This window comes from Mandrillus leucophaeus, unplaced genomic scaffold (assembly GCF_000951045.1).
Source record: "Mandrillus leucophaeus isolate KB7577 unplaced genomic scaffold, Mleu.le_1.0 Scaffold291, whole genome shotgun sequence".
Lineage (NCBI taxonomy): Eukaryota > Metazoa > Chordata > Mammalia > Primates > Cercopithecidae > Mandrillus > Mandrillus leucophaeus.
In genome coordinates this window covers 576,801-599,748 of record NW_012103043.1, presented here as the reverse complement: position 1 = coordinate 599,748, position 22,948 = coordinate 576,801, and the positions used below count along the sequence as shown (strand labels likewise).

Sequence of the window (22,948 nt, the reverse complement as noted above, 5' to 3'; positions counted from 1 at the left end):
TATACACGTAAGTAAAAAATAAATAAAATAAATCAAAATAAAATAAAATGATTTTAACTAGACCATATTAAAAACTGCTAGATTCCAAGCACCTTACAATCAAATTTCTGCAAAACAAGTTCAAAGTTAGGGGCTATCCACATTCATTATCTTTTTTTGCTGTCAATTTTGCTTCTACAACTTGGGTGTAAGTCACCAGTACATACAGCATGTTTTTCTCTTCCGTATTGCCTAATGTAGCTGATACTTAAATACATACTGAATCTATTGTGGTCATAGAATGCTGTGTCAAGAAATTACAATTGAGTAAAAAAGCCACGTCATTCTAAAATACATCTTCAATACCTGTTCTTTATGCTCAAGAAATGAAGTTTCAAGTTCTTGCCACCCAGAAACTGGAACCAGCGTATACTGCACGTGGTCACACTGGAACAAGGCCTGGAGAGAGAGTGTTTTCAAAGCCTATCTTATTTAGGACATTGGCAATTTACCTTGAAAAGAAACCGAGTTAGATTAGATGGGTTGAGAGATAAAAGACACGGGATAACACTAAAGTTAGTGAAATGCTTCCGGGAAAAGCTAGGTGCTAGGCATATGAGTGTTTACCATACCATCCTGTGAATTTTGCAAATTACCAAATTAAAACATCGGTGGGAAATGCCGATTTAACTTCCAGGCCGTCTGAAAAGTTCCTGATCCAAGGGCCAGACCAAAACAATGTACATACCATGCCCTATTCAAAACCAAACTAACGATCCTCCCTAATAGACTAGGGGCTCCCATATTCCCAGCAACACCTACGACACAACTGCACCCAGAGTTGTCACAGATTCCTCTCTCTCAAATCCCCCATTTGAGAGGCCACTACAGATTCAAAGTTTCCCCCAAACGCCAACTGCTTTGTTCACCTATTCATATTAATAGTTTGTTGCAAAAATACAAACTAGTCTCTTTACCTTTTACTTAATCCTCTATCCCAACCCACACCGTTGGGACAGGGAGGCAACTTCTCCTCTCACCTGCTGCTCACCTCCTGCCCGGCTTCCTCTCCCGCGCTAAGCCCTCAGCATCCATCCTGACTCTCTGCCCGCCCTGCGCCCCCACGCAGCACCCTCACCTCTCGCGCCGGCCCCGCCCTCCCAGGCCCCGCAGAACTCACCTGAAGGATCTTGCACGCACACAGAGCATCCACGTCCGAGGCCACGAAGAGAAGGACCCTCTATCGGGGAAAGAGCGGACGGGCTGAACGCGGCGACCCGAACCCCGGCCCTCCCCTGCCTCCCGGTCACCCACGGCCGCTCCTCCTCATCCCTTCCCCACCAGCAAGGCCTCGGCGGGGATCCCAGATTGGGCGTCACCTGGCTCTGGACCACCTCGTAGAACTCTTTGCGGAAATCGGACACGAACATAGCCACGGCGGCCGTACGCCTGGCGCTCGCGCTGAGGTACCAAGAGCCCCGGCGGCGGTCAAGACTCCCGCCAAATCACGGCTCCTCCGATTGGTCCAGGAATCACCAACCAATAGCCTCTTAGTTCCCAGCCTTCCTTTCTTTCTGATTGGACCCCATTGGAGGCGGCCATTAGCGCTCTGCCATTCACGGCTAGAAAACTCCAGCCCGCCCCAAAAGAAGGGTCACCTCTGAGGCCGAACGCAAGCACTGTTGCCTCTTTCAACTCTGACTCGCTTTTACCCAGAAACGCGACGCTCGGCGGACATCTTTACTTTGGGAAGAGAAGCCTACTGCCTCCCACTGGGAACCCGCAGAGAAAGTACACTACTTCTAGCCATACATTAAACTCAGTCACATACCGAATGGAGCAGCAGTTACGTTTGCAATAGGTTTTTGGTGTGGTCTGAAGAAGGATTTGTAGCTTAGTTCCGCCCGAGTCCTAGATGGCTGAAGCAGAGGCATTCTGGGTAGTGCATTCTGGGTAGTGTAGTCGTAAGGACAATGGGCCCTACTAAATTCGTCTGGAGGGGTTGAAAACTATCAAAACGTAATTTAAAATAACTTTTAAAAAGTACCTACTAACGGGGAAATAAATCACGAAAGGTCATTTTAATGCTTCTGCTGAAGGTGTTTTAGAGCCTAGCGTCTTCGCCTGGCCTGTTCTCTTTTGCAGCCGACGCTTTGTCCCGGGCACCCCCCTCCGGGTCTCGGGTCCGGCACTTCCGGTGAGCCTCTGGGGCGTACCGGCTTGGCGCGGCGGAGGCGGCGGAGGCTGGGAGAGCGGTCGGCGGGGTACGTTCGTCATATTGCCTGAGAGAAGCGGAGTCTCTGAGGTGGTGTCCATCATGGTAAGCGCTGACGGGCAGCGGGCGGGGTCTGGGGGTCTGGCCCGGGGCCTGAGTTAGGGCCCGGCGGGGCGGCGCGGGACGGCGGCGGAGGTGCCGAGTCACCTGGGCCTGAGTCAGGCCTGCCGGCTCATCGGCCGTACTGGGCACAAGCAGAACCCTTGACCACTAACCGTCTGTGGTCGCGTCCGCCAGTCCTGAACATGGCTCGCATTCCGTCTCAGCCGGACTTGCCGTCATTGACGAAAGAAAGGAAAGTTAGTGTCCATTCACGGGTTTTCCATGTGCTGGACGCGCAACAGGTTTCCATAAACCCAAAGTTAGTTGCAAGGTTGCTGGGGATGGAAACAGAATCAGGCGCTCCCCAGGGAGAAATCTTAGAGGGCATGCCCGGTCTTGGGGGACACCCATCTCTTGCCCCAGTTCCGTGAGCTCCGTGCCTACAGGTTCGTGCCTTCGGATCTGTACAGCGGTGTTGTGTTCGCTAATAATAACGATGGAAGCTAATACCTGCTGGTACATTTCCTGTTACATAGCTTTTAACACCTGTACTCCCTCATCACGCCTTATTTCTTTTAATCCCTGCAATTCCTTTGGAAGCTAGGATGATTATTTTGAACATGAGAAAACTAACGTTTACAGAGATACTTTATTCGAGTCACAAAAGTAGGGAGTGGAGAGTTGAAGCCAAGTCTGTCTGGCTGCAAAGCACTCTACGGTATTGTCTTCCTGTCACCTGTTTATTTTAGTAAAGACAAGGAATGATTGTCAGATTTTATTCCAAGTGTGCCACTGTCAAACCCTGGCTTATTTCAATTCTTGAGTTCATCCACTCAAGAATACCTGATATGTTCCAGGCAATGTGCTAGGTCTCGGGATTGAAAAGGAAATTGAGAGATGGGATCTGGAGCAGCAAAGAAGGAGCAGAAGGTCGGGTTCATGGGTAAACTGCAGGCAGGTTGTTAAGTATGTTGCCCCTTTGTGCGGATTTACCTTTTATGTTCAAAGGAAAGAAATGGCTTAGATAGATTGGCTAGTGAGAAGCATTCAAGGGAGGCAAGCCCCTACCCTTTTCTGGTAGTGTTCACCCGGAAATATTTCATGTGTTATGGTTCTGGCGAAGATTTAGTTGAACAGTTATGCTGCTTAAAAGAAGAAAGACAAAAGATTGGATATTACCGTGCTGGAGTGCCAGGGAGTAAAGAACCATCCAAGAAATTAGGTGGGAACATGCTATGTTTGCATTTTAGGAAATGGCTAATTCAGCTTTCTAATTTTGGGGTTACTAGTAAACTCCTTTGTCAGTAGGTGGCATTCCTTCTATTAAATATATATTTGGAATCAAGTCAAGAAATTTTCTGTAATAGAGATTTTTTTTTTAAGTTGTGGTTAAAAAATCCAAATTTTAAACATTTTTAAGTCTATAGTTCAATTGAACTATAGTGTTGAATACATTCACTAGCAAGATTTTCTGAACTTTTTCATCTTGCAAAAATGAAACTCTACTCATATTAAACAGTAATTCTCCATTTCCTACTCCTCACAGCCCCTGTCAATCTCTATTCTACTTTGTTCCATGAATTTGCTTACTCTAGGTACTTCCTAGAAGTGGACTCATAAAATATAAGTCCTTTTATGACTGACTTATTTCACTTGGCATAATATCCTCAAGGTTCATTCATGTGACAGGATTTCTTTCCTTTTAAAAGCTGAATAATATTTCATTGTATGTATATACCATACCAGTATTTGTTTATTCATTCATCTGTCATTGGACACTTGAGTTGCTTCCACCTTTTAGCTATTATGAATAATTGTGCTATGAATATGGGGTACACAAAAATCTCTTCTTGATTCTGCCTCCAGTTCTTTTGAATATACAGCCTACTGTGAGATTTTATGTGGTTTCAGTTACCCAAGGTCAACCATGGTCCAAAAATTTTAAAATAGAGACCACATTCACTTAACTTTTTTTACAGTGTATTCTTATAATTGTTTTATTATTACTTGTGAATCTCTTACTGTGCCTAATTTATAAATTAAAAATTTTTTTTTTTCTTTTTGAGATGGAGTCTTGCTCTGTTGCCCAGGCTGGAGTGCAGTGGCACTATCTCGGCTCACTGCAACCTCCGCCTCCTGGGTTCAAGTGATTCTTCTGCCTCAGCCTCCTGAGTAGCTAGGATTACAGGCGTGTACCACGACGCCTGGCTAATTTTTGTATTATTGTAGAGAGGGGGTTTCCATGTTGGCCAGGCTTGTCTCAAACTCCTGACCTCAGGTAATCCTTCTGCCTCTGCCTCCCAAAGTGCTGGGATTATACGCGAGAGCCACCACGCCCAGCCTATAAATTAAACTTTTTGCAGATATGTATAAGAAAATTGTAGATATATATAAGAAAAAAACATAGTATATATGGGTTTCAATATTACCTCTGGTTTCAGGTGTCCACTGGGGATGTTGGAATGTATCCCCTGTGGATATGGGGGGTGGTGGGAGGAATACTGTACTTTGAGAAAACCTCAAATTGATATGTTTGCTAAGCCTCATCTAAGTCTACAGTTTAAGAACTAGGATCTTAACCTTTTTAATGGCATCATGTTTTAGCTTTGCTTGTTGCTATAAGAAAGCATCACAACATAGTGTGATGTGTACCTACTCTGCTGTGAGAGCAACTGAAGGGGCACTGGCCCTGACCCTCAGCAGAGCAGCAGAGGCTTCCTGGGGAAAGGAAAGGGTGGTAATTGGAACCCAGGGGAAGGGGTGCAACCACTGGGTACCTGTTCCTCCTGCTGCCTGGAATGTCTTTCCCTATTTTTTGCCTGGCTCTCTCTCATAGCATTCGGGTCTTTGTGCAGAGTCCCTTCCTAACTACCTATTTAAAATAGTATTCCCAGGAGCCCTCTGTCTACTTACCCTGCTCCTTGTCTTCAGAACTGCCGGACACACATGTCCCTTGCTTTGAGTGTATATCTCCCTTGGTTTGAGTGTCATTTTCACCAGGACAGGGGTGGTATCTATTTTGTTAGTGGACAAACATCACTAGAGTGGTGTTTCCCTTGTGCTCATGTCAGAGCCTGGCAGACAGTAGGCACTCAATAAAGAGATGTTTCAGTTAACAAATATTGTTTAGATTAATGATAGTAAGAAAAGTGTTCAAGGCAGAGGAACTAGCCCAGGCAGGAGTCTATGGGGCTGTCAGTACAAGTCTCTGAGGTATGCAAGAGGTTGGGCCTTGATCCTGAGGATGAAGATGGGAGCACAGCCCTGAAAAAGGTTCAGGACAGGCTTGGCGTGGCCTGTTTTATATTTAGTAACATTACATTGAAGATTTCAGTACATTGAAGATTTCAGTACATTGAATATTTCACTACATTGTATTCTCTGACAATGTTTAGCAGCATTGATTACTCTGACATGTTTTGTCTTTTGACATGAAGAAATGTACCTTTGTTTTAATACTTGTTTCTCTTTCCTCCTTCTAGTTCTCTTTCAACATGTTCGACCACCCGATTCCCAGGGTTTTCCAAAACCGCTTCTCCACACAGTACCGCTGCTTCTCTGTGTCCATGCTAGCAGGGCCTAATGACAGGTCAGATGTGGAGAAAGGAGGGAAGAGTATGTGCTTGTTTTTATTTGAATAGTAACCTTTCCTGCCCTAAGTCTGCAATGCTGTAGCCTTCAACGGTACTTACTTTGCATGTGGGAGTCAGAAGCTAGTGTTACTGTGAAAATGGTGCTTATTCTAGACTTGCTTTATTGCGGTGGGGTGCTAATTGTGGTTAGGTTTATGGCTGATAACCATTCAGTTCCCAAAATAAATTACATCAACTAAGGTTCTTTATGAAAGATCACTATGACATTCTGGCTACCCTAAAAACCGTTTAAGGCTTTTTGTTAGATATAAAGAAACTGCATCTTGCCTTTGGTGTGTTCTTTTTATTTTTATTTTTTAATATTTCTTAAATGTTCTTTCCACAGTAATTATGCCACCCTCAGCCCTGGACCAACTCAGTAAGTATCTTCTGAGTGACTTAAGAACTTAGTAAATATGGACACCAAGAGTCAGCATGGGCTCCTCAGTATATCCAGACACCAGTGCCCTTTGTCAGTATCTAGCTGTGAATTGTCCCTGGGGGGCATGCGCTGGACTGGGAGAACCTGGGTCACAGGTACCTAGGGCAAGACCAGGGCCCCCTGAACCTCAGCTTCATCACTGCCCTGGGTGCTTCAGGTCCCTCCTCTGTGAAGGGAGTTCCCTTCCCCTTCCTGATCACCCCCCCCCCCACTCCCCCTACCCCCACAACTTTTCTCAGTATTCTGTCAGGATTAAATGAAGGTACAAGTATCAGGTGCTTTGCACAGTGCCAGGGCAGCTGATGCCATTGGCTGGGCTCACTAGATTTTTTTTCCTAAAGGAAGAATTGGTCAGCTCACAAGAGGGCACTGTGAAGCAGGTTCCTCATTCCCGCCCCAAGCATCTTTCCTGAGCTCCAGACCCCCATTTCTTTTTTTCTTTTTTTTCGAGACAGAGTTTTGCTCTTAGCATCCAGACTGGAGTGCATTGGCGCAATCTCGGCTCACTGCAACCTCCGCCTCCCAGGTTCAAGTGATCCTCCTGCCTCAGCCTTCCGAGTAGCTGGGATTACAGGCACCCGCCACCACGCCTAGCTAATTTTTTGTATTTTTAGTAGAGATGGGGTTTTGCCATGTTGGGCAGGCTGGTCTCGAACTCCTGACCTCGGGTGATCCGCCTGCCTCAGCCTCCCAAAGTGCTGGGATTATAGGCGTGAACCACCATGCCCTGCCCAGACCCCCATTTCTAATCGCCAGTGCACCACTGCATCCTCAGCATGTCAAAAACAGAGCTATTGTCTTCCATTCCAGAAACCACTCCTCTTGCTGGGCTCCTGCCTCTTACCAGGAGTGAGATAGGCCCACAGGGGTTGTAAGAGTGGCCACATTCTTCCTCCCTTTTCTCTGACCCCTTATCCCATGAGAGCACCCTGGAAACCCATGCCCTAGCCCCATACTACACAGGCCCAGAAAATCCCAATCATGGACAACCCAATCAATGATGCCGTCATTGCCTTCCAGACTTAAGAGTGTTTCTGGTGTGAATTCTTCCCGTGTGAGGCAGGAGACTGGGGCTGGCTAGGAGGACAGGTTCATGCTTGGTGTTGGGGGCCTCTGGTGGCAGCAGGCTGAGAACAGGTGCTGGCTGTGTTGTGACTCACCTCGGGCTCTTTGCCCAGCCTGACTCCAGAGTAGCAACTTGACCTCTCTGAATCTCAATGCCCTCTTCTTTAACTAGGGACATCCACAGTGTCTATGCATCAGAAGTACTATAGTGTCTATGATACCCTGAGCTATCTGATTCCAACCACAAGGTGGGAGGTAGCCCCTGAGCCAGCACCAGCTGTGGCTATACCCAGTGGAGGCCTCAGCTCAACCAGTAGGTCAACAGAGCTATGGCGTTCACAGTTCTCATGAAGACCCCATCATTACAGAGGAGAGAACGGGCCCCCTAAAAAGGTCTTCCTTTCAGGTCATGCTGATCCAGGAGTCAGACACCAGGTGTGACCCTTGGCACAGGTGTCCAGAAGAGACTCAGGGGCTGGGTCATTGAGGTGTAGCTCAGATCAGTGTTGTTCAAATCTTTTAAGTGATGGGAGAAACTCTTTCTGTCTAAATCTTATAGGAAGTCCTCTAATTCATAAAATGAGGGTCTCTGCTCTTTTTGGAGGAAGTGAGGGGGTACAGAGGGACTGGGAGCCTCTAAGTCACAAAATGCAGTTTGAGAGTCAGTGCACTGAGAGACATTGGAGTCTCTCTCACTTGCAACAGTCTCAGACCCTTGGCTGGGCCCAGTCCAGTTTCCTGTGGACCAGCTGTAGGTCAGCTCCATGGCTCTGCAGCTGAGAGATGCACTGGGACAGAGGTCCTGGCCCCTTTACTGCCAGTGTGAGAGTCACCCTTGGTGATAGGAGGGAATGCCCTCCCCTACTGTACCTCCATGCTGCGCCCAGAGGTTCTCTGTAGCTTCCTGCCCAAGCTTTCAACTTGATTTGCTTTATTAGAATTTGTAGGGAGATCTCAAATGGAATCTGCTTTACCTCCTAACACTAACTATGATTTTTGTTGGAATATTTGCCTAAACTAACAAGCTAAATTCTGCTTTGATGGTTGAATCCCTGGACTTAAGCCAGCAGCCTGGGTTTGAATCCTGGCATCACCACTTGTGTGTTGTGAGGTCTTAGGCGTGTTACTTAACCTGTGGGCCTCAGTTTCCCCATAGATAAAAGGGCATAATGATAGTATCTAACTGACTGTTCTGGGAAGACTGAACAAGGGCCTTACACATGGCAAACACCATCACTATCATCAGTTCCTTCTCAGTCCTCTCCCCCAGGGCCCTGTGTCTCCTGGGTTCCTGCCTCTTTTTGCCAGCCCCTCCTTTATGTGTCTGTGCACCTCTTGGGTCAGCACATCACCAATCCAGCTTACTTGCCTCTGGCCCTGCTTTCAGCTCACACCTCAAGGTCCACCAGAGAGAGGAGGCGTCCTATGTCATGACCCTGCTGAGAGCCCACACTGCCCGCTGGGCCCAGGCCCTAGGTTCTACCCCATGTGGTGCCCCTCCCCTTCCCAACCACTCCCACACCTGTCCCCAGCCTGTCTTGCCTAATTGCCCACCATTTCTGAACTGCCTGGGCTCCTCTTCCCTTCCCCGCCTTTGCTCAGGCTGCCATCTCTGCCTGGATTTCCTGCCAGGTCTGCCCGCCCAGTGCCCAGCCTAAAGAACTCGGCCTCCAGGAGCCTAGCCCAATAGCTCTGTCCCCTCCTGCCAGCCCTTCCCACAGCACCTGTAGCATCTGGTTGTGGTTGTTTTCTTTGTTGGAAGGTTTACCTTTAAACTAGAAACCTTTAAAGATAGGGATTTTGTCCAGGACATGGTTGGCACTGACATTATTTATGAATAAGTGAATGAACACGTCACCTTTTTTTTTTTTTTTGAAACGGAGTCTCGCTCTGTGGCCCAGGCTTGAGTGCGGTGGCCGGATCTCAGCTCACTGCAAGCTCCGCCTCCCGGGTTCACGGCTTTCTCCTGCCTCAGCCTCCCGAGTAGCTGAGACTACAGGTGCCCGCCACCACGCCCGGCTAGTTTTTTGTATTTTTAGTAGAGACGGGGTTTCATCATGTTAGCCAGGATGGTCTCGATCTCCTGACCTCGTGATCCGCCCGTCTCGGCCTCCCAAAGTGCTGGGATTACAGGCTTGAGCCACTGCGCCCAGCCGAACACATCACTTTTTAGAATGTTGACTTCAGAAAATCACAAGTCTACGCCAGTGCTGTGTTACCAAGTTGCCAGGCTCCTCCTTGAGCCACGCACTGTGCTCTTACAGAGGGGATTCATCTGTCAGAGGAGTGTGGGGTTTGAGGGGCAGGATTGTGGGGAGGCTCCTTCTATAGGAAGGCATGGGCTGAACAGGTTTCCCTTCATAGGAGTTGTGCCTCATAGCCTCTCTCTTTTTTTCAGGCCGACTTAATATTACCTATCCCATGCTGTTCAAACTGACCAATAAGAATTCGGACCGCATGACGCATTGTGGCGTGCTGGAGTTTGTGGCTGATGAGGGCATCTGCTACCTCCCACACTGGGTGAGTGGGGCTGCCACTTAGGGTCTCTAGAGAGCAGCCACTTAGGCAGAGACATGCCCTGGACTCGAGAGTCCTGGCCCTGGAGCAGGTGGCCCAGCCTACTCCTCCTGCTCAGCATCTCAGCCTGACCTGACCCAGCGGGAGAGAAGGGATCCAGAGCAGCGCACTGTGCCTTACGCAGGCTGGTGGGCTCTGGACGTACCTGTGGGCCACTGTGCTGTGGGAGTAGCCTTGTCTTTGATAGTTGCACAACTGGTTGTCCAGAAACAACAGCTGAACTGTTCATCTGTGATTTCCTGGATGAGGCTTTTTAAAAAATAATGGAGCAACAGTGTTTTTTAGGTGGTCTAGTAAGTAGGGTGTTTGAGGTTTTTATGCTTTCCCCTACTTTTAGTAGTCTGTCACAGCGTATGTGTTTTCAGTTACCTCTAACTTAGTCTCCCAAATCTCTCAACTGAGCTGCTGTAGGAATGACGCCTTTCTCCTTACAAGCAGGCTCTCTTTGGAAAGTTGACTTGAAGGACGTCATTGCAGATCTGGGCTGGGATATCCAGGGCGTGTGAGCCACCAGAGCCTGCCCTCGAGGCTGTACCCCTCAGAGAAGTGAGCAGAACTATGCCAGTGCTGTAGGGAGGAGCCTGCAGCAGTGGGAGTTCTACATAGGTAGCTGTGGCCCACTTGGCTCCTTCTCCTCACTCCTCTCCCCAGCTCTGGCACATTAGGGAAGTTCACAAAGGGACCTGCTTGTCCTTCTCTTTGTGCTTGAATTACATCAGGCATACTGAGAGACCCCGCAGTGAGCTGTGGGCTGGGAACTCTCAGGAGTGCTTGCTTGGCTGCCACCAGGGAGGTGGTCTGAAGCCCACCTCTCCTCCTGATGCCCTGTCATGCCCTACCAGATGTTCAGAAGGGATGGCCTTAAATAATATTTTCTGAGATTAAATATGAATTGAAATTCTGGCCAGGCACGGTGGCTCACGCCTCTAATCCCAGCACTTTGGAAGGCTGAGGCAGGCAGATCACTTGAGGTCAGGAGTTTGAGACTAGCCTGGCCAACATGGTGAAACCCCGTCTCTACTAAAAATACAAAGATTAGCCAGGTGTGGTGGCACATGCCTGTAGTCCTAGCTACTTGGGAGACTGAGGCAGGAGAATGGCTTGAACCCGGAAGGCTTAGGTTGCAGTGAGCTGAGATCACGCCATTGCACTCCAGCCTGGGCGACAGAGCGAGACTCCATCTCAAAAAAAAAGAAAAGAATAATATGAATTGAAATTCTGAAGGTCCCTTTCCTCCTGTAGCAGGTGACCTTGCCTATGGTGCCATGGCAGTGGCATTCTCTTCAGCCTGGGTCCCAGGGCCCTTCCCAAGGTCTGGGCCTGGCCAGTGTCTCCCCCACAAGAGCCCTGCATTCCCATTGCACCTCCTAGTGCCTGGCCTTCCCATGCTGCCTCCTCACCTCAGCTGACCAGGTCTGCCCACCCTGGCCTGTGGGGGGCTTTTATGCCTCAAAGCCCAGATGGGCTCACCTGCCCTCCCAAGTATTTGCTGCTCAGCCCCTTGCTATTCTTGTGTTTGTCTGCAGGTGCCCCCAGGGGCCTGAGGCCATGTTCTGCTCATCCGGTAGAACACCTGGTCACTGAAGCCACTCTCGGTAGCTGAAGTGTCAGGCAGTGACTACTTCCCCAGTCCCTTCTGTGGCTCACCTATAAGAGGAGGTGGTGATGCTGGGAATACACTGTACCTCGAAGGTTTTCCTTTAACCCATAGACTTGAAGTTTGGGTGGCCTCTTGTCCAAGCTGTTGGGCTGCTTTAGACCAGGAAACTAATTGAATCCCTTTCTCCCATGGAAAGCCTCTTTAGGTAGCCTGGAGCTGGTTTGGGGTGTGAAGCCATCAGGCCACCTCTTCCCCTGAGCTGGCCTTCTAGCTCCTGGCATGGGCAGGCGTGACAGGTGTCCCCCATCTGCTGTCTTGGAGGCCGTGTGAGCCAGTGCTTTTTCTGGGCTGGTTGGTGGACTCCTTCCCACCCATGCTTCCAAGCTTCTTCAGGGTGAGCCAGCCTGGAATAGGTGCTGGCCTTTTTCCTTGCAGCCAAGGCTTTGTCTGCCGACCTAGATCTGAGCCCTGGACTAGCTGCTTGTGACACACAGATACTCGGCTACCCATTGTGCGGTATGCTCTAAAATGCTACATGGGGAGGGCCAGGTGTCAGCTCCTCCTGCCTGCTTAGTGCTCTCGGGCCTCTTCCAGCAGCCCATTTCTCACCTCAAGCCCTAGTCTGACTTCTCTGCCTCTCCGCCTCACATCACCTATGGCAGTGTCCTGTCTCTGGCTGAGGAAGCCACCCCCATCCCTGGTCAGACTTCCCTCAGGCTTGAGATTGCAGCCCAATGTCCTTCCCGTTGCTGACATACTTCCTACAAAAATCTACCCTGAGGGACAGTGCGCCTGGCCTGCGGCTGGCTGACTCTGAGCCTTAGAGTACTTCCTGTTAGAACATCACTCCTGGGGATTCCAAACCCCAGTTACCAAAGCCAGTTGCCTCTGCATCCTTCTGTGCCTGTCTGTGGCATCCAGTAGAGTGACCACCCTCTATTTCTGCCCTTACTAGCCTGACAAGCAGCTGTCAGCGTGAGTGCGTGGGGTCCTCTGCACGCCTGTCCACAGGGTCCACCACTCAGGCTTCTCTTGTGGCCTAGGCACAGCCTCCCAGGCACAGTCTTGGCCTCAGCATGCCTCCTCCTCCTCATGAGCTCCCTCTCATCTGTGACACAGCCCTCAGTCCCCTCTTCCCTTGGCTGTTAAAGTCACCTTCTCACTGCCACTCTTGATGAAACATTCTTAAAGGGATGTGATACCTGGGATTCGCTTCAGGGCATCTAGTGTGGCCTGGGACTGGGTGTGAGGTAGTGCCGATCGATGGACTGAGCCATGACGTGAGCACTATCCAACTGTCAGGGCTGGGTGCGTGGGAGCTTTCTTGTGTGGCTCTTTCTACTCGTGTATATGTCTGACGCTCCTTTTAAGATGGTTTCAAATAAGACAAACAAAATTTCATTGCAAGAGATATAGAGCCTCTAACCTGAGTCTGGGCTCCCTGCACACCCAGTACTCACGGTCACTGTTTATCTCTTTCCCTCTCACTCCTCAGCCGTCGTCTACCTGGCTGGGTTGTTTAATAGAGGCATGTGGAGGCTTTGTCAGATTTTTATAACCTCCACAGCAGAGACCTTTGGGGCCTTGTCACCATCTTGCAGCCTCAGCTGTGGTGGGCCATTCCATTGCCAGGTCAGCCTTGCCTTGTGCTGCTTTTGTCCTACCTCAGTTGCAGCCCTACTTGCCCCGGGGCCTTGCTAGTTACTTGTGGGACAGCTTGGAAGTACGGTGAGTGACTGTTCCAGGAAAATGCTCTGCCCCTGGGAAGCCTGGAGCTAGTGAGCAATCCTGGCGGCCCTGCAGAGATGCGTTCACACTGTGAGCTGTGTAGCTTCAGTAGCACCCCCTTATTGGCCTTCTTCCACATCACTTGATTTTTTCTTCCTTCCTGACATAGTGTCACAAATTACTTATCTTGCCTCAGGTTCCTCTTCCAAGGACCCAAGTAAAACTGGCCTGCCCAGTGTATAGGGAGCAGTGGTTGTGGAGGCTACTTCATCTCTAGGAGTCTCATGTAACCTCTTCTTCCTTTCAGATGATGCAGAACTTGCTCTTGGAAGAAGGTGGCCTGGTCCAGGTGGAGAGTGTCAACCTTCAAGTGGCCACCTACTCCAAATTCCAGCCTCAGAGCCCTGACTTCCTGGACATCACCAACCCCAAAGCCGTGTATCCTTTTCAAATAAGCAGAATTCTTCTAGACAAAGGAGAGTGTGCTGGCGGTTGTTAAACATCATGTACTGTATTTAATCTGTGTCTGCTTTGGGGATCACACATTTGTGATTCAAGTTGTGATTTGAGAATAATGGGGTTCAGCTAGCACATCTGCGTGACCCTGGCCAAGTGCACTGGTTGCTGTCTGGGCCACCTCTGTCACTTCCCAGACACTTCCTGGAGACCATAATGAAGCCCTTCTTTCAGTGGGTCTGTGTCACCTGGCACAAAGCCAGGATGTACAGTATGTCCAGTGGAAGGAGGGAGCAGCTCATCTGCCTTCAGCTCCAGCCCCTTCTGTGGCTCCCTAGTACCTCTGCCCAGCCATGCACTGGCCCATGAACCTCACTGCATGCCAGCCTGAGAGCTCATTCACTCCAGGCCAATAGGTAGCAATGACTGCAATTTCTATGTCACCAAGCAGAAAGCAAAGGTATCAGGTTCTAGTGGATTCTTTATGTTCACCTCTGAACTTAAGCCAGGTGTATGTGTTGACAGCATCAGGAAGTAGGCAGTGCAGGTACGGGACGGTGCTGTGTGCACTGATCAAGATCTCTAGCTCCATGGCCCCAATTTGCCTTGTTAAGATCATGGCATAAGAGTGGCCACTCCATTCTACTTCTTTTTTTTTAAAATTTTTTAAATGCATACTTGAGAAAAAAACAAACAGTTGAACAACACGGACAGAAAGGTAAGAAAAGCTGCCTCCCTTCCCAGTAGCCCTCTCTCCAGATGTTTTCTTAGGAGCAAGGTACTGCTGATTGTGCTCTGGATGCATATGGGCCACGTATATCCCATGTTGCCCATGTCCTGGACACGATGGCCTTGTTGAGCCTCCTGTCCCACAGGCAAAGGGATGTCCTATGGGAAGAGCTGGTTAACTTGTCCTTCAGAGCTCTGACCTAGAGGTGCTTGTTTGGCTGTCAGTGACCAGGAATGGGCCCTGCCCATTTTCTCAGGGTTTTTACATGTGTTGCAATGCAGATTCTTTATTTCTTTTTTTTTTTTTTTGAGAGAGCGTCTCACTCTGTTGCTCAGGTTGGAGTGCAGTGGCACAATCTCAGCTCTGCCTCCCAGATTCAAGTGATTCTCCTGCCTCAGCCTCCCGAGTAGCTGGGATTACAGGCATGCACCACCACGCCTGGCTAATTTTTGTATTTTTAGTAGAGTCGGAGTTTCACCATGTTGCCCAAAGCTGGTCTCGAACTCCTGACCTCAGGTGCTCCACCTGCCTCAGCCTCCCAAAATGCTGGGATTACATGCATGAGTCAGTGCGCCCGGCCCCAATGCAGACTTCTTATCAGGTTGATCTCAGATGCTGTTTTTGTCAGCACAGTTAACTTGTTAGTGTGTGGAGAAAGGGCGTCACTTCCATCAGTTGAGAGCCTGGTGTTTTCTGGTCTGGCTGAGGTCTGGATGAAAGCAGTCTTGGCGCTGAGCAGAGAAAGTGGGAAGCTGGTGCTGCAGCAGGCGCCAGAGTACGCAGAGGCCAAATGGGGAGCCAGCCCTCCTGCAGAGGCCTCGTGTTCTCAGCCTGAGGGCTGTGGCTCTGCTCCTCCAGCTGCTGCAGTGGAAGTCAGAGAAGATGCCCTGGCAGGGTCACTGAAGGGGTGGAGGGAAGGGCACTCTGTACCGCTGCACTTCATGTGCGGGAGCAAAGAAAGCATTCACCACACAAGGCACTTTTCACAAAGTTGCTGTGGTTCTGGAAAGCTGTTTGACCGAACGAGGTGAACCTAGATAGCCTCGCCCTTTCACCCTCAAGTTAGACTCTCACAGTGACAGGCTCTGGAGCCACGTTTCTTGTGACCTTTTTATGTAAAGTAATTCAGCAAATTGATGAAGAAGACATGGTTAAAATATTCCACATGAATAGACATTTCCTTGTATGGGCATTTGGGTTCTACTGTCTTTTACTGTTATAAAAAGTATTTGCTGGTTTCTTTAATTTTTATTAACTAAAGTTATCAGCTCAAAAGATAGAAACAACAAAAGTATAAATGAAAGCATCTTTGATTTTGAGGAACTTTTGAGAGGACCTATCTGACTCATTAAATCTTTTTTGTTCTTTTGTACTCCCATAGGATTTTTTAAAATCCCATGGTATAATTTGTACACAATAAAATGCACACAGTTCAGCCAGTTTGAAAATGTGTACACCCATGTAACCAGAACATTTCCATGTTCCCAAAAGGTCCTTTCCTGCCAGTCCCCACCTGATCCCCTGGCCCAGAAACCTCTCAACTACCTCCTGTCCTCATAGATCTGTCTTTCTTAGGGTTCTGTGTGGATGGAATCTCACTGCCCTTTTGTGGTTGGTTATTTCCCCTTCCCCCAGCTTGGCATTTGTGAGATTGATCCATATTATTGCATGTTAGGAGTTCCATCCTTCTTATTGCCAAGTAGTACTTCATTGTGTTAAAGCTTCGTGTTTCAAGTACCATTATGGTACAGTCTCTGCCTACTAGTAATCATCTAACCCCTCATGGAAACTTGTTTCAGATTTAAGGTATCCATCTTGCCATGTTGCCTTGACAGAGTGTGTCTGCAGATTAGAAAATGCACTTAGGAACTTTGCCTGTCTGACCACCGGGGATGTGATTGCCATCAACTATAATGAAAAGGTGAGCCCAGTTCATGCAGGTCATGCCTGACAAGAGCCACCTGTAGTGTCCATTCTGATGTTTGAATGGGGCTTCTTTTTAAGCGGGGTATGCCTGTATCTTATCACCTAATTACCGCCTACTGTTTGGTTATTAAGTTTTCCCGGGTTCATATTTAGAGGCCTAATTCATTTGGTAACTCTGTTTTGAGGATAGATTGCATTTACAGGGGAATATTGATAGACTTGTTAGTCATAGCTCTGTGTACCTTGGTGGCTACTGGTTCTATCTTGGTTTGAAAGGTCCCCACTGCACCTCTAATCTAACCTAAGCCCTTTGTGGGGCTGTGGAGACACAGTAACAACCCTGCTGGGTCCTTGTTCTTGGGATCCCTGCCCCACAGAAGCTGACAGGCCCTTCAGTGGGGCCAAGTGCTCTGTGGCATCTGAGAAGCAGAGCCTGGCTCTGCCTTAGGGCAACACCTCCTAGGCTCACCTCTCCTCCTGGGAGCCCACATCCTCCTCCACCACCTCCTCCTGTTTTCTTCAGCTTCGGTTTTCACTTCGCAGCTTCTCTAGGCTTGACCTTTCTGCCACAAGTCTCTCAGGTCTGAATGCCTCTGTTTCCATCCCTGATTTTATGCTGTTTAGGTGTCTGGATCTAGACAATTTAACTGTAAAGTGAAATGACAGGACTTACTCCAAAATTCAAGAAGGCATTCACTTTCCTATTACCAATGGGAACATGCCTGAGGGAGGATGTAATAGTTGGCAGTCCTGCCATCAGGCTGTCCTACCACAGGCATGGAGCACAGTACTATGGGTGCCCCTGTTCACTGTGACTGTTGACAATTGACCCTCCCAGAGAGCTGTTGCCAGGGCTAGCCTTAGTGTTCAGCAGTGACCACAGCCTGGCTTGACTGGGCTTTCCCTGAAGCTAGTACTTAGCTCCTTCACAACACTCTCTGGTCCCCTCAGGGACTGGGCCGTCACAGCTGTGTCACAGCTGCAGCCAGTTACTCCCTTGGTGTCAGTGCAGGGATCCAGCTTATTCTCTGGCAGTTTCCTTGTATTTGAGGCATCTGACCTTATTTTTCAGTTTTGTGGGTTTCAAGTCACACTTTCTTTTTTTCTTTTAATAAACTAAGAAATAATCTTGTTCCATTTAGCTTTGTGGAAAACATTTTAGGTGTCGTTTACCTTAACTGAATACTCTAAGCTTTTATAATTAATTGCAGGCAGTTTAATGTTACTGTTTTTAATGTTAAGGTAGTAATACTAAATATAACTCCTAAACTGATGATAAAGGATATATAAACTGATGATAAAGGACACCTGTGGTGGCTCACAGGTACTTTGCACTGTAAGGGAGGGTAGATTATATAGAGTATATGTAAAACTGAAACACAGGTTTGAATTTCCACTTTTAGAAGTAGGGAAAACTAGATATGTACTGTTGTGCTTATAGAGAATTTTAAAGACTCTAAGCAGGGTTGCCCTGAGGGCAGATAGCTGTATCAGTGCTCTGGTGGGAGATCAGACTCGGAGATCAGGGTTGAACTGGAACCCTTAAAAGCAGTAAAATAGACACAGAGGTGGGTGTTGTCCTTGTCTCAGGAGAAATAAACACAGATCCTCTCTGGAAAAAGCACTCCAGTTTAGTTAAGCCTTTGGGATTGCTGTCAATTGAACAAGCAAACAAGAATGCATAATTAAACCAAACCAAAGCAGAGACAATAAAAATTAGATCCCTAAGGAAATCAGCATTAGAATTTCTAGATACAAATGTAAAATAATTAAATATAAAATGTTCAAAGATATTTTTAAAAATGGAATTATAATAGCAAGCAACAAAAGGCTATCAAAAATAACCAGAAAGATTTGAAAAACAAAACGTTAAACAACAGCTATAAAAGAGTTAATGATGATGAATCTGAATAAATAACAGAATTTCACACAGAGGAGCAAGGGGATGGAATATACGAGAGCTTGAGATGTTGAAGACACTGAGAAAACATGCCTGTTGCAATCCTAGTAGGAAAGAATGGAGGAATTGCAATAATCTGAAAAGATGATAACTGAAATTGATTTAGAATTGGTGGTCAGCCCATCACTACAGGAAGTTTATAATGTATAACAAACAGAATAAGCTACAGGTAGAAAATACCAAATACAGAGAGTTAAGCAGGGAGAAAACACAGTATCTACAGAAGAACAGCAAGTAGCAGGTCTTTGCATAGCAACAGTTACAGCCAGTATCAAGTAACTATCATCAAAACCTTCCTTAAAGAATAAGGGCAAAGTAAAAATATTTTCACATGAACCAAGAGAGGTTATTTACCAATGGAATTTTAAAAGCATGTACTTTAGGAATAAGCATTATCCTAGAAGGAAAGCAAGAAGGAATAGGGAATAAATAAATTGGCAAATATGAAGCCAGGGTAAATGTTGCCATATAAAGCAGTTATAATGTTTAATATACGAAGCTTAAAAAGTGACATCTAAAATGTTGGAAAAGAGTAAGTAAAGACTTACTCTCCTTTTTTGTGAGACAGAGTCTCTCTTTGTCTCACCCTGGCTAGAGTGCAGTGGTGCAATCTTGGTTCACTTCAGCTACCGCCTCCGAGTTCAAGCGATTCTCCTGTCTCATCTCAGCCTCCTAAGTAGCTGGGACTACAGGCATGTGCCACCACATGTGGCTAATTTTGTATTTTTAGTAGAGACGGGGTTTCACCATGTTGGCCAGGCTGGTCTTGAACTCCTGACCTCGGGTGATCCATCTGCCTCAGCCTCCCAAAGTGCTGGGATTATAGACGTGAGCCACCACGCCCAGCCTAGACTCACTCTGTTGAGAGAGTTGTTTGGAATTGAAGTTTTCTGCTTACTATTCAATAAAGTTAATTTAAAAAGATAGCTGAAGCTGGGTGTGGTGGCTCACACCTGTAATCCCAGCAATATGGCAGGCTGAGGTGGGTGGATCACTTAAGTCCAGGAGTTTGAGACCAGACTGGGCAACATGGCAAAACTCCATCTCGACAAAAAATACAAAAATTCGCTGGGCATGGTGGCATGCACTTGTAGTCCCAGCTACTCGGGAGGCTGAAGTGGGAGGATCGCTTGAGTCCGGGAGGCAGAAGGTACAGTGAACAGTGACCGTGCCACTGCACTCCAGCCTAGGTGATAAAGCGAGACCTTGCCTCAAACAAAAAAAAAGCAAACCCTGAAAAGTCTACATACATATTGAATGTTTAAAAAGGTATAAAATGACTTAGATAAAGCAGATACCTTGAAAGATAAAACAACTGTGAAAAATTTTATACTAAGAAATCAGCCAACTTATGTGACATTGATAAATTATTTCCTAGAGGAAAGTATAATTGAAGTTTGACTAAAGAAAAAAAACAAACAGCCTAAATAATTGTATAGCCAGTCAAGTAATTCAGTCAGAAAAATCTTAATCCAGGAAACCCAGGCCCAGATGGTTATATATGCAAGTTCTTCCTCACACTCAAGAAATAAATTGCTCTTGGATATTCTGAAAATAGAGAAAGAAAATATTCCCCAGTTCATTCTCTGAGGTCGGTATAACCTTGATCACCAAAACCACACAAGGATAGGAGAAAGGTAAATTACAGATCATTGTCACTTGATACAGATATATAGATTGTAGATAAAATATTGACAAAAGAATCTAGTCATATATAAGGAAGATTCTATATGGCAGCTTAGTGTAATAAAGCTCCAGTAGTTAAGATGCCATATGGCGTTGGTTCTGCAGTAGACAAGTAGGCCAGTGGAACAAAGCCTTATATACAAAGAATCTTGGTCCACCACTGAGGCAACATTGATGTCACCAGGCAAAGGAGATACTGGGGTTGGGGAATCTAGGATATTGACTATTCCTAAGATGAAAAAACAAATTGAGTTCCTAACTCACACCACAGTAAAAAATAAATTGCAGATGAATGGGTAAATAATATGTGGTATACACATACAATGTAATATTATTCAACATTAAAAAGGAAGGTAATTCTGACACATGCTACCACATGGATGAATATTCTGCTCAGTGAAATAAACCAGATGCAGACAGACAAATACTACAATTCCACTTACATGAGGTACTTAGAGTAGTCAAATTCATGGAAGACAGAAAGTAGAATCACTTGGGCACCATGGCTCACACCTGGCATCCCAGCACTTTGGGAGGCAAAGGCCGGAGGATTGTTTGAACCTGAGAGTTTGAGAGTAGCCTGGGTAACATAGTGAGATCCTGTCACTACAAAAAAGTAATGCAAAATTTTAAAAATTAGCTGGGTGTGGTGGCATGTGCCTATAGTTACAGCTATTCAGGAGGCTGAGGCGGGAGGATCAGTTAAGTCTGCAGTGAGCCAGGGTCATGGCACTGCACTCCAGCCTGGGGGACACAGCAAGACCCTGCCTCAAGAAAAAAAAAAAAAAAAAAAGAAAATGGTGGTTGCCAGGGCCTGGGGGAAGCAGGAGTCAAAAGTGAATGTTTAGAAACGTATAGCAATTTGGCATTGTCGTAACCTCCACACAGATGGCCACAGAACCGGTCCTTGTCCTGGTGAACTCTGGGCATCTGGTGTGTGTGGTGTCTTGCTTCTGTGCAAGAGGACCACGTGGCAGTCCAGCAGACTGCACATTTTTAAAAACTAGGTCTTCCCAGGTAGTTTGAGAAGTACAAACCTAGAAAAGTGGTCCCATAGTTTAAAAAAAAAAAAAAAAACAGTGTTTAATATTATGCCAATTTAAAAAAAAAAAAAAAAACAGTGTTTAATATTATGCCAATACATAAAAGTAAATGGAAAAGTCACAGGAATATTTATCCTTACTAAATGCAATATATTCTGGTACTTCTAGGGTACTGTCCTCCAATTCTTTCCTTTTCAGTTCTGCTTGCAGCCCTATTGGTTTTATGACCCACTGATTGGTTGTGGCCTGCAATTTGAACACATAAAAACGGTAGAGAAGCTTGAGCCAAGCCCTAGGAGACATGTTTGAATGTTTATAGTAGTGTCATTAACATCGCAAAATGATTGGAAACAGGCCGGATGCTCAGTGGATAAATGGTAGTATATCCACACAATGACAGATCCTTTTTATTCCTTGTTTATTCAATAATTATGACACTTTTAAAAGTAGATTTGGCCCTGCTTAGGTTTTTTTTTTTTAAATGGTGGGACTATCCAGACTTTCTTAAATGATTGTAAAAGCAAGACATACTGGCCAGGCGCGGTGGCTCACGCCTGTAATCCCAGCACTTTGGGAGGCCGAGGGGGGTGAATCACAAGGTCAGGAGTTCAAGGGCAGCCTGGCCAACATAGTGAAACCCCGTCTCTACTAAAAATACAAAAATTAGCCAGGTGTGGTGGCATGCATCTGTAGTCCCAGTTACTTGGGAGGCTGAGGCAAGAGAATCACTTGAACCTGGGAGGCGAAGGTTGCAGTGAATTGAGACCACACCATTACACTCTAGCTTGGGTGGCAGAGCGAGACTCCATCTCAAAAAAATAAAAGCAAGACAGACTTTAGATAAAAGCAAAGAACCTGAAATGATGCACGAAAAAGTAGATAGGGCCACTTTTAATTTCTGTGCTTCTGGAAGTGTTTTTTTTTTTTTTTTTTTTTGAGATGGAGTCTCACTCTATTGCCCAGGCTGGAATGCAGTGGTGCGATCTCGGCTTACTGCAAGCTCCACCTCCCGGGTTCACACCATTCTCCTGCCTCAGCCTCCTGGGACTACAGGAGCCTGCCACCACTCCTAGCTAAGTTTTTGTATTTTTTAGTAGAGACGGGGTTTCACCATGTTAGCCAGGATGGTCTCATTCGCCTGACCTCGTGATCCGCCTGCCTCAGCCTCCCAAAGTGCTGGGATTACAGGTGTGAGCCAATATGCACAGCCCTGCTTCTGGACATTTTTCATGTGCATTTTTTACATTCGCGAGGTCATCTTAGACACAAGCAACATGACTGGTTTTAAAATTCTTTTCCTGTTGGCTGCATAGCATACCGTTGTATAACTATGAATTTATATATGAACAAATATAATTCAGCTGCATTTTGAGTATACAGACAGTCCCTGACCATGGTTCTACCTAGAATTTTTCAACTTTGTGATGATTCAAACATGATACACATTCAGTAAAAACCATACTTTGAATATTTATAAAACCATTGTTTTTTATCTTCAGTACAGTATTCAATAAATTACATGAGTTATTCAACATTTGATTATAAAATAAGCTTTATATTAGATGATTTTGCCCAACTCTAGGCTAACGTATGTGTTCTGAGAATGGTTAAGGCAGGCTGCACTATGATGTTTGGTAGGTTAGGAGTATTAATACATTTTTAACTTATGATAAGTTTATGGGACTCGGTTCCATCGTAAGTCAAGGCGCATCTGTACAGTGGCATTAGTGACATTGGTATGAGCCTTCTTAGAATGTTCTCATTGGGAATAGCTAGTTATTTACTTAGAATAAATTTTGAAGGCCAA

General features: G+C 46.6%; 2 protein-coding genes across 4 annotated transcripts in view; one reads left to right on the top strand and one right to left on the bottom strand.

The window, feature by feature from the left end:
* CDC45 (cell division cycle 45) overlaps positions 1-1,954 on the bottom strand; it is a 42,652-nt gene extending 40,698 nt beyond the window's left edge. Inside the window, exons 1-4 of one of the 2 annotated variants that reach the window (XM_011986013.1) lie at positions 1,811-1,954; positions 1,359-1,553; positions 1,160-1,219; positions 346-438 (exon numbers count right to left, since the gene is read on the bottom strand). In XM_011986013.1, the coding sequence (XP_011841403.1) occupies positions 346-438; positions 1,160-1,219; positions 1,359-1,409 (204 nt within the window). In that variant the 5' untranslated portion in view covers positions 1,410-1,553; positions 1,811-1,954. Of the gene's footprint in view, positions 1-345; positions 439-1,159; positions 1,220-1,358; positions 1,554-1,810 lie in introns of those variants that run through there. The other variant, XM_011986014.1, reaches the window with a different exon arrangement.
* A 137-nt stretch (positions 1,955-2,091) lies between these two features.
* Positions 2,092-22,948, top strand: part of UFD1L (ubiquitin fusion degradation 1 like (yeast)) — a 29,223-nt gene continuing 8,366 nt past the window's right edge. The window contains exons 1-6 of one of the 2 annotated variants that reach the window (XM_011986012.1): positions 2,092-2,299; positions 5,779-5,911; positions 6,275-6,307; positions 9,834-9,955; positions 13,648-13,778; positions 16,375-16,447. In XM_011986012.1, coding sequence (XP_011841402.1) covers positions 2,297-2,299; positions 5,779-5,911; positions 6,275-6,307; positions 9,834-9,955; positions 13,648-13,778; positions 16,375-16,447 — 495 coding nt within the window. In that variant the 5' untranslated portion in view covers positions 2,092-2,296. The remainder of the gene's footprint in view (positions 2,300-5,778; positions 5,912-6,274; positions 6,308-9,833; positions 9,956-13,647; positions 13,779-16,374; positions 16,448-22,948) is intronic. The other variant, XM_011986011.1, reaches the window with a different exon arrangement.